The 12,379-nt window shown below is 38.2% G+C and overlaps 1 protein-coding gene across 1 annotated transcript; it reads right to left on the bottom strand.

Annotated features, from left to right (window-relative positions):
- Positions 1 to 2,614: 2,614 nt before the first annotated feature.
- LOC141595541 (uncharacterized) lies at positions 2,615 to 3,337 on the bottom strand. The gene has a single exon (XM_074415507.1). It carries the CDS (start codon positions 3,335 to 3,337, stop codon positions 2,615 to 2,617), a length of 723 nt encoding a protein of 240 aa, XP_074271608.1.
- Positions 3,338 to 12,379: the final 9,042 nt, after the last annotated feature.

The following is a 12,379-nucleotide window of genomic DNA, read 5'->3' as shown; positions in this document are numbered from 1 at the left end:
ATCTCAGGGCCACTCGAGGAGTAATGAACTGGAAATGCATGGCCACGCTCGGATTGTATCCATAGTGGATAAATCCGGTCAATCAGTTATTCTCCAGATCGAGGAAACCACTCTCGATATGATCACTTGCAAGTATGACCTGAAAGACACCTTGCATTGAGTGGGAGATAGTAATAGGACAAGAGAATTGGTGACGCACACTTGTCGAGGACAAGTGGGAGATTGTTGGAATATGTGTCCTCCGACAATAATGCGATCACAACTGTTGATCATGATGATCACATGTTTAAGTCTCATTATAAAGAATCCAATTGGGAAGTAATATTTTACTGTCAACTGATCAACATATATCGGTAATGATTGGCTGACTAGAGTTTGACATTACTGTCGTGCGACGGTGGTGATCAGTTGATCCCCTAGGTCATACCTATAGGGCAACACTCTTAATTGATCATTTAATTGATCGTATAACGTTACGAGTTAATTAAATTACGTGAAAAATTGACGGACGATTTTGGAAGTAAAATTTACGTATCACATTGAAATTTGATTAAATGAGATATGGTCTGAGTAATTGAATTGTATCATTACTCAGATGAAATTATTGTTTAAAGAAACAATTATGATTGAATGAATTATTATAAATACAATTTATTGTGATTTATAATTGGAGAAATATTTTGGTACAAGTAATTGTGAATTACTAAAGTCGATTTTTGTATATGACGTATTTTTATTAATACGTTGATTTTTAATATGTTAAAAATACATAACAAATTTATGTTACATATGACATGTGACATATTGACAAATTGACAAAAATAATATGGATTCCATATTATGAGTGTACCGAAATTAGGGGAGGATTAGGCTAAATATTGTGTTTGATTAAGTTAGTGGAAAACATAATCATTCACTAATAGCCTAGCCATGCAACCCTAGTTTGCATTGTAAAGGCAAACAAGAGCATGCATTGGGTCTTTTTTTTTATTCCCTCCTCTTCCCCTACACCCGGTTTTTGAGATGGAAAAACCATTATGGTTTTTCATCTTATTTACCTAATAACACACAAAAATGTTGTAGTGTATTATTCATTCTTTACTCATCCAAAAATAAGAATTCTAGAGAGACAAAAAGCTCTCTTCTTCTTCTCTCCTAAAAACCGAAAATATTAAGTGTTTTTAATATTTTTGGGTCATTTTTGTACAAGATTAATATTGTACTACTAACTATAATATTAATTTTAATTAAGAGTAAGCTTTGGGTATAAATCCTTGGGAGAGATCCTACACTTAGGTCTTTGTTCATCCAAAAGGGAAAGCTCAAGAACAAGAGAGAAAGGTGATCTCTCTTGTGCCCTATAAACCGAAAATCACAATGTAAGAACAATGTTTCTTCCTTATTTTGTTTTAATGTTTGCATGCATAAGATCAATCATTAATTTTATGACAAATTAAATTATAACATATATGAATATGTAAGTATATAGATCTACTTTTCCTTCACTAACAACCCATCAAACCACCCCCGGCAGCCTAGAAACGTATGCCCTAACCCCCTTCTCCACTTGCCATTAACAACCAACCACCACCCTCCACCGTGTATAAAACCCACCACCACGGCCACTACAACCACTCCCACACCAAACGGCCACCACCATTGCCACCTTTGGTCTACGACGGTTCTAATGGTACCCTCCATCCTCACTCACGGCCATAAACGCATTCATACTACCTGCCCCAATACAGCCACGACATCACTCCCTGATTTCCCCTGTTTACCGCCACCACCAACACCACCCGCCACCTGCCACCATACCAACACTACCACTATGACCGACTACCTTCCCTCATCTTAATCCCACCATGCCCAGGTCAATACTCGGCCAAATAAGGGTTCAATTACCCTGTACAACCACCCAGAACCTAAACCCGCAACCCCCCTGACCAGCCACTTTCAGCCGCCTGCCACCGCAACCGTAGGTCTTCCCTGACACCACAGCCACACCCATTTCAACACTTACAATCCTACGTACCACTTCCCAAAGTTTGGTCTGATTCCGTCAAGGTTTGGGTCAGTTTCTAAGCGTCTTAAGATCGGTTCACATTCAGCTTTATAAGAAAATAAAACGAGATTAGAATTTGTTACCTATTAATTACCGCTTGCTAATTCCGTCTCCAAAAGCTCCGCCTCTTAATTTTATGAATTATTCTTCAGATTTAACATGTATTTATAGTGTGAGAATAAAGAGTATGTGAGGTCAATTAAGAAACTATTTTAATTACCTTATTATATTTAATATAGAATTACCATTATTATTATTACTATTACTATTATGAATTATATTATTATTATTATTATTATTATTATTATTATTATTATTATTATTATTATTATTATTATTATTATTATTATTATTATTATTATTATTATTATTATTATTATTATTATTATTATTGTTATTATTATTATTATTATTATTTTCAGAAAAGTATGGATCTATATTTCAAAAAATAATCAGATTATACAAGATCCCTTCAAATCTTTCCTACAAAGGAGACCAAGGTAGCCTCCTAAGATGTAAATAAAAAGAGAAACAACCTACACAAAAAGCCTAAGAAAGCCCAAAACCATATAGACGTAAATGTACAATTTTCTTAATTTTGACACTAAGAGTATCCACAGAGCACTTGACCCCCTTAAATATCCTAACATTTCTCTCATTCCAAAGGTAGTAAATAGTAGCCATGAAACCAATCCTCTGCCTGCAAGTACTACGCCTGGAAGCAAAATCTTGAGCAATAGTGAACAATGAAAAGGAACGTAGTGAAAGACCCAGCCAAATACCAATATAGTTCAGGAGGTGCGTGGAATAAGAGCAGTTAAAGAAGATATGATGGACATCCTCACTACAAGCCTCACAAAGAGCACACCTATTGACTAAAGCTAGGCCTCTTCGCATCAGATTGTCAATAGTAAGGAGAGCATTATGCATAACCATCATCCCAGCAAAGGAGTGCTTAGGATGACAGCCCTTGCCATGAACCAAATTATGCCAACTAACCTTAGGATTGCAAAATTTAACAGAATCATACATTAAGCGTGTATTATACATAAGGTTAGTAGAGCAACCCTCAAGCAACTGAAGAGCCTGAGCAGGGGATCCAGTTATATCAAGCAAAAGATTCTTCATTTTAACCACGTTGTTCCAGTACCATGATTGAGAAATGTTGGTGGTAGCCAACCAGAAATCATGACCCTTAAGAACATATGTATGAACCCATCTTGACCAAATACTTTGAGGCCTATAGAGCAGCTTCCAAATCCATTTAATCATCTGTGCTTTGTTCCAACTTAGGACTTCATTTATACCTATGCCCCCTCCGTCTTAGGAGAGCACAAGAGATGCCATTTCAGGAAAATGTGTCTCCTGCACCCATCTTCAATCCCCCAAACAAAATATTTGCATAGTTTGTTGATTCTCTTAGCTATGCCCCGAGGAAGCAACACACTAGCACCCCTAAAATTATTTAAGCCAAAGATGATTGAATTAACCAAAAGAGTTTTGCCAGCATAGCCCAAACTCTTGTTAGCCCAATGCATAATTCTGGCCTTAATATTATCCAGTAAAGGTTGATACATATCTTGAGTAATCCTTGAATTAAAGAGTGGCAGACCCAAATATTTGAAAGGAAACTAACCAGCACTAAAACCAGTTTTAGCTAGAATTAAGTCTCTGATGTCAACAGCTACCCCACCAAAATAGAGGTCAGTCTTAGCAGGATTAACATGAAGACCAGAGAGCTCACTAAACAGCTCCAGACACTTGACAACTGCTTTAACGGAAGGCAGGTCACCTCTAGTAAAAACAAGAAGATCATCCGCAAAAACAAGATGGGTAAGGTTTAGCTGCACACATTTTGGATGATAAGAGAAGTTAGGCGCTCTAGGAAGTCTTCTTAGTAGCCTAGACAGAATCTCCATACAGATAACAAATAGATAAGTTGAGAGGGGGTCCCCTTGTCTCAGACCACACTTACTAGGAAAAAAGACTTCAACACCTCCATTAATAAGCAAAGAGTAATTAGGTGAGGTCACACAGGCCATAATCCAATGGACAAACTTAGGAGGGAAGTTCAGCAACAGAAGACTCTCCTTAAGAAAATCCCAGTTCAGTGAATTAAAAGCCTTCCTGATGTCTACCTTCAAAAGGCACCTAGGAGTCAAATAAGTACGACCATACTTAGAAACCAATTCATGAGCCAGCCTTATATTATCCAAAATGTCTCTCTCAGCCACAAAGGCAGCCTGCTCAGGACAAACAATGGTATCCAAAACTAGCCTTAATCTGTTAGCAAGGATTTTACTAAAAACTATATAAAAGGTCGTACAACATGCTATCGGCCTGAAATCCTTAACAGAGAGAGGAGTCTCCATTTTTGGAATCAAAACTAACAAGGTAGTATTGGCAGCCTTAGGAAGAGCCCCTTTCTGAAAAAACTCAAGAACAACATTTTTAAAGTCCTGACCCACCACATTCCAGGCATCCAAGAAAAAACCAGAGGTGTAGCCATCAACACCAGCGCTTTTGTTCCTATCAATAGACCTAAGGGCATCCAAAATTTCCTGCACCCTTACTGGCTGCACCAGAGATTCACAATCACCCCGGGGCAGAGTATCCTGTTGAAATAAATGAGGAGGTAAAGGCTGAACAGGAGTAGAGGACCCCAAAAGATTCTGATAATAAGAGATAAACCCCAGTGCAACAGCTTTAGTACCAGTACAAAAGAGCCCAGTTTGGTCCAAAATACAGCCAATAGTGTTTCTAACTTTTCTAGCTGCAATGCTAGAATAAAAAAACCTAGTACGAAGGTCATTTTGCTGAATATACTGAACTTTAGCTTGTTGTTGAAGAGCTTGTAGCTCAGCCCTCTTCACAGTTAAGTAGTCTTGTATCAATTTGACTTCCTCTCTAATAAGTCAGACATCCATAGGAGAACTACTAAGCCTAACCTGACAGTCTTTAAGCTTTTGTTTTGCATCAGCCACCCTTTCAGAAAGATTACTGAAGGAGGTGGTATGGATGTCTTTCAAACAGCTCCTAAGCCTTTTAAATTTCTGGAAAAGAGAATTAATATGACCACCATAGTAATGAGATGACCAACCAGCAATCACAACATTCTGAAATTGAGGGGAGGAAGCCCAGCAATTCAGATATTTGAAAGAGGAGGGTCTACGAGTATACAAATCAGAAATAGTTACTAAGCAAGGGGAATGGCCAGAGATCCCTGCAGTCAGAAAGGCAGCAGTGGAATTAAGACTGGTAATCCATTGTTGAGAGATTAAAATCCTATCCAATTTTGCCCATCTAAGACCATCACCATGCCTATTGTTCAAAGTAAAGTGACAACCCGTAGCAGGGTGATCAACCAGAGCACAAGTATCCAAGCATTGACTGAATTCATTCATATCAGCTAGGTTGAAATGAGTGCTACCCAACCTCGCATCCATATTTAACACCACATTAAAATCCCCCAAGCACAACCAAGGCAAGGTAGCTTGAGCAGAAATATCCAAAAGAGCATTCCAAAGGTCTCTCCTATCAGATCTAGCATTATAGGCATAGACAAATGTCACTTCAACCGTTCTTTGAGAAGCACGGTGGAGTAAGGAACAATGTATATGCTGGGCTGATTTATGAAGAACTGTAAGAGAGATGATATGAGGTTTCCATAAAACCCAAATTCTACCATTATGATGATAGTCATTATTATGGATCAACTGAAAGCCGGTAAAAACCTTACTAATCTCCATGATGGCATTGTTCTTGACATGAGTTTCAATTATTGCACCATAATCCACCCTATGAGCCAGCAAGAATTGGAGAGCTTATTGCTGCTTTAAGGGGTCATTGAGACCCCTAATGTTCCATGTTGTGAGGATCATGGGATGCATCTGCGTCCCTAGGATCCAACTCAGTAGCCATTTTAACAACACTCTCCAAATCTAAAGATTGATCTTCCCCAGGGTCAATGTCAACCACACTGACTAGCTCAGATGAATCTTCAGGGACTGACTAGCCATTATTATTATTATTATTATTATTATTATTATTATTATTATTATTATTATTATTATTATTATTATTATTATTATTATTATTATTATTATTATTATTATTATTATTATTATTATTATTATTATTATTATTATTATTATTATTATTATTATGATTATGCGTGACTTTCATTATAATAAAAATAAAAGGTTTACATGAAACCGGTGGGAGCCGAGAGACAACTGGGCTCCCACACCCTTAGCAATAGTAAAGCTAATACGAGTAAAAATGTAAGTGGCTACCCGAGCCCCAAAGATCCCGAGATACCGAGAATTTCGGATCCGCTTGAGCAAGGCAACAAAGATCCGAACTCAACTCCCCAAGCGAAGAGAAAGAGAAAAGTAGGAAACATAACCGCTACCGCGCACAAAACCCCATACTTATCACACTTTCGCCGAGCAAAGATCGGGCCGACAACCCTGCCCGCACAAAATCGCCAACCAGCCTCCGAGTCAAAGGGGAAGAACTCGGTCGACGCACACATCACGCCCCCGTCCCAAGAATAAACCAATAAACCGCAGGACGAAGAGAGCCACCATGCCCATCAACCAAACCGATATCAACCTCCTTCCCCGCAAAATACCGGATCTATAGCAGATGTCGAAGAGAGTGTCCGGACAAGGTTATGCCGATGTTTAACGCCCACATCAAAGAGACAAGAAACAGCGTGGTCCCCAAAAACATCCCAAAAAAAACCCGAGAGCAAGCAAGACAGGGCCTAGATACCGAGAATAACGGAACACCTAGACGATACCCCAGCACACTACGGTAAGTCCTCCCGTTCATAGTCTGCCCCAACCTTGAGATAGGAACCGCACGTAACCAATCAGAAGAGTGAGAACCCTGCTGAAACTGCCATAGAGCGATCTGGCGAGGTGTCAAAGAAAAAACAGACTCTGAGGCAGAGGCAACCGTCGTGAAATAAATGTCTGCCAATTTCTTCATAAGTTTGGGGGCAGCAATTTCACTAGGGTGACCTAAAATATCAGAACCTGTAGTCGCAGTAAACACATGTGCGGCATCATCAAAAGCAGGGCCAGCAGCTACAACACGAGAAGGGTCGAGGAGCTTAGCCTCCAAACCAGCAGACTGCAAGCGAGACGCAATAAAAGCATAGAACAAAACATCTCCGGCCGCATAAACACCAAGACCACCAAGATGAAAAGGGAATGTAGCAAGGCGCCACTGCCAATCCCCAAAACCCGGCCCTGACGCGGTGACAATACGTTCCAAGCTAGAACGCAGAGCGGCGTCAAAAGGAAGATGGACAGACCCAAAAACACTAGGGGAGCAAGTACGAAGAGAGAAGTAGAGCTTAGATATACCAGTACAAGCTCGAAGAAGAAGCAACTCACACTGCGGGTCCTCAATCCTCGCAACCAAGTCCATCAGCTCAATGGTCTTATTATTATTATTATTATTATTATTATTATTATTATTATTATTATTATTATTATTATTATTATTATTATTATTATTAATTTTTTTTTATTATTATTATTATTATGCGCGCAACTTTCATTAAAAGAAAAAACAAAAGTTTACATGAAATTGGTGGGGAGCCGAGAAACAAGCTGGGCTCTCACACCCTTAGCAACAGCAAAGCTAAGTCTAGTAAAAATGTTAGCGGCAACCCGAGCCCCCGCATCCTGAGATACCGAGAATTTCTGGATCCGCTTGAGCAAGGCAACAACATCCGACCCCAACTCCCCAAGCGATGAGAAAGAGAATGGAAGGAAACCATAACCCGTTGCCGCGCACAAATCTCCATACTTAGCACACTTACGCTGAGCAGCATCAGCAACAACCCGGCTAGGCACAAAATCCGCCATCCCAGTCTGAGTCAAAGGAGAAGACCCGGTCAAGTCAACGCACACATCACGCCCCCTGTCCCAAGAATAAAGCAGCAAATCCGCAGGACGAAGAGAACCCCCATGCCCGTCAACCAAACCAACATCAACCTCCTTTCCCCGTAAATACGGATCTATAGCAGATGTCGAAAAAGAGTGTCACGGAGGAGGTTATGCCGATGTTTAACGCCCACAAGATCAAAGACAAGAAACAGCGTGGTCCCCAAAAAACATCATCAAGCAAAATCCCGAGAGCAAGCCGGACAGGCCTAGAGACCGTGAATAACGGAACACCCTGACGATAACCAAGCACACTACGGTACGTCCTCCCGTTCATAGTCTGACCCAACCCCGAGATAGGAACCGCACGCAACCAATCAGAGGAGTGGGACCCCGCCGAGATCGCCACAAAGCAAGCCGGGCGAGGTGTCAAAGAGAAAACAGACTCTGAGGCAGCAGCAACCGTCGCGAAATAAATGTCTGCCAATTTCTTCATAAGTTTGGGGGCAGCAATTTCACTAGGGTTACCTAAGATACCAGAGCTTGTAATCGCAGTAAAACCTCGCGCGGCATCATCAAAAGCAGGGCCCAGCTACAATACCGGAGGGTCCGAGGAGCTTAGCTCGCAAATCATCAGATCGCAAACGGACGCAACAAAAGCATAATGCAAAACATCCTCGCCGCATAGACACCAAGACCACCAAGATGAAAAGGGAAAGTAGCAAGGCGCCACTGCCAATCCCCAAAACCCGGGCCAGACGCGGTGATTATTATTATTATTATTATTATTATTATTATTATTTTTTTTTTTTTTTTTTTTTTTTTATTTTTTTTTATAAAATGCGCGCAGCTTTCATTATAATAAAAATAAAAGGTTTACATGAAATTGGTGGGGAGCCGAGAAACAAGCTGGGCTCCCACACCCTTAGCAATAGTAAAGCTAATACGAGTAAAAATGTAAGCGGCTACCCGAGCCCCAAAGATCCGAGATACCGAGAATTTCGGATCCGCTGAGCAAGGCAACAAGATCCGAACTCAACTCCCCGGTGAAGAGAAAGAGAAAGGTAGGAAACCATAACCGCGCTACACGCGCACAAATCCCCATACTTAGCACACTTTCGCCGAGCAAAGATCGCCGACAACCCGGCCCGCACAAAATCCGCTAACCAGCCTCCGAGTCAAAGGTGAAGAACCCGTCAGTCGACGCACACATCACGCCCCCGTCCCAAGAATAAAGCAATAAATCCGCAGGACGAAGAGAGCCACCATGCCCATCAACCAAACCGATATCAACCTCCTTCCCGCAGAAATACCAGATCTATAGCAGATGTCGAAGAGAGTGTCCCGGACAAGGTTATGCCGATGTTTAACGCCACACAGTACAGAGACAAGAAACAGCGTGGTCCCCAAAAACATCCCCAAAGCAAAAACCCGAGAGCAAGCAGACAGGGCCTAGATACCGAGAATAACGGAACACCTGGGCGATACCCCAAAGACACTACTACGGTAAGTCCTCCCGTTCATAGTCCGCCCCAACCCCGAGATAGGAACCGCACGTAACCAATCGGAGGAGTGAGAACCCCGCCGAGACGCCATAGAGCGATCTCGGCGAGGTGTCAAAGAAAAACAGACTACGAGGCAAAGAAAGAACCGTCGTGAAATAAAAATCTGCCAATTTCTTCATAAGTTTGGGGGCAGCAATTATTATTATTATTATTATTATTGTTGTTGTTGTTATTGTTATTATTGTTGTTATTATTATTATTATTATTATTATTATTATTATTATTATTATTATTATTATTATTATTATTATTATTATTATTATTATTATTATTATTATTATTATTATTATTATTATTATTATTATTGTTATTGTTATAATTGTTGTTGTTATTATTGTTGTTATTATTATTATTATTATTATTATTATTATTATTATTATTATTATTATTATTATTATTATTATTATTATTATTATTATTATTATTATTATTATTATTATCATCATTATCATCATCATCATCATCATCATCATCATCATCATCATCATCATCATCATCATCATCATATATTACTAGTCTTACTATAACTAGAATACCACACATCTCTTTTACTAATTTAATTATTAGGATAATTAATATAATTATTATTACGTTCCCATATTATTATTTCCATATTATTTATTTTTAATTCCCGATACAAATCCCGACCACATCCATATTATACAACCAAATTTCGGTCCACAAACCATGGCACACGGCCTCAGGTCCAATTATTAGCTAAACCCGATTCCCGACTTGCTTACTTCCTTTATTATTTAATTAACGTCTTATTTGTAATTGTTATTAGAAATGCCTTTAATTTATAAAATTACATAAATTATTCTCATAAATTACTATCGAAACACGGGGTATTAAAGTCTTCCCCCCTTAAAATGAACTTCGTCCCGAAGTTCGCCCACAACTACTACCATAACACTCTACATTCTCATAACTAAGCATCATCCAACACAATTATGCATATTTCGATTATCAATCATGCCAATCTTATCATAAGGCATCACAATAATAACTTAAAACACTCGTAGTATTACATTCCTTCCCCCTAAAAATAAACTTTGTCCCTGATGTTCGAAATAACAAATAATAGGAACAACCAAATCCTTGTTGAAATGACACAAAATCAAGAGCGCACACCGTAACACAAGTCAACTATTATTTCAAACACAACTCCAAGCAATGATTAAATGAATAACAAAATCTTTGATTTAGTTTCAAATAGCAAAACCACAACATACAGTATACTCGAACTAACTTTATTAAAACTCAACTACTTCACCTAACTACCGACGAATACATTACCAAGATAAATAACAATCTATAACAAAATACACACAATTCTTTAGTCTTTTCTTAATAATGATATCTAACTTAAACATGGATGCAACTAATATAAATATTTAGGCTTAGGGAAACACATTCCGCATATCACTAAACATAGTAATCTACTTCATACAATTCACAATATCAAAATATTGAGAAACAAAAACTATCATTTGTTCAAAACTAAGGAAAACATGTTACCACTTCTAAAAATCAGAAATAACTAATAACACAATTAATTCTTGAGATTTTATACTTTTTTATAAAATACAGAGAGTTAGTAAACCATGATAAAAAGAATCAAGTCAAAAATTAATAAGGTCAATTTATAATGCATTTTAAAATTTATTTGGTCAAAATAGAAATTTCACAACATCTTGTCAGAAACTTAGGTCAAGTTATAAAAATCACTATAAATTGTCAAAATATTAAATTGCAACGTGACTTATCAATTTAGAAACTTACATGAGTCTATTAAACAGAATAGTTGGAATTATAACAAATAATTATGTACTTTTTAAATGACAAATTTTACAAAAACATGGCGCGAAAACAATACTGTACAGGGACATTCCGACCACTGTCCACTAAAATATTTATTTCTCCTAAACCATATATTATTTGAACATGCGACCAGTGGCATATGAAATCTAACTCACAAAGATATTACTCATAAAATGTTCATACAAGAATTTCAAACAGGTAGTAAATGGCAGCCAAAACAATCAAGGGTAAAATTTCGAGAATTCAACCAAAATCGCATTCTTCACAATTTCACGCAATTCCTTTAACACTTCACATATTAATCATACTCACACCTCCCATATACATGCCAACATACTTTTCCCATATCAACATGCTTATAACAATACTTAAGAGAAATCATGTCACACCCCTCCTCCGTAAAATAAGGTTACGCCCCCGTGACCGCAATCATCAATCTAATCAATAACAAACAAGGCAACCAAAACTCCTATGACAAAATAAACAATATTCATTTTAAATTATCCCACACTGTAATATCTCTCAGGGTTCCCGATTTAAAACTAGAAGTGCCAAGGTACAAATTAGGCACGCTCTTTCCTAACGGTACTAAGAGGGGCTCCTAACAGTTTCTACCCGGGGTTCATTTTATTTAGACCAACCTAAGTTCATTTTTATTCATTGGTTAGGCCTAAGGATCGTTTTGCTCTGATACCACTTTGTAACACCCCCATTTATTCAGGAGCCTTTAGCTAGACATTCCCAAATAAATAGGACTGTTACCATCTCGGTTTTCCGAGGTAGTGAATAACAAAGTACAACAAACCAAAGTACTTTAAATTAAAACTTTAGTGAATACATGTTTATTACAAATTAACCAACTAAAACTTAGTAACCAAAAAAAAAAAAAAAAAACCAACTAAAACTTAATATAAAATATTACAACTCGCAGGGGAAATAAATTAAGTGATATAATTATTCTATGTGATCTAGACAGCAACTATGGTCCAAGTCGAGCTCACATCCCAATGCTCCCAAGTCAG

This window comes from Silene latifolia, chromosome 8, assembly GCF_048544455.1.
Source record: "Silene latifolia isolate original U9 population chromosome 8, ASM4854445v1, whole genome shotgun sequence".
NCBI classification, from domain to species: Eukaryota; Viridiplantae; Streptophyta; class Magnoliopsida; order Caryophyllales; family Caryophyllaceae; genus Silene; species Silene latifolia.
This window is presented reverse-complemented; position numbering and strand designations above follow the sequence as displayed.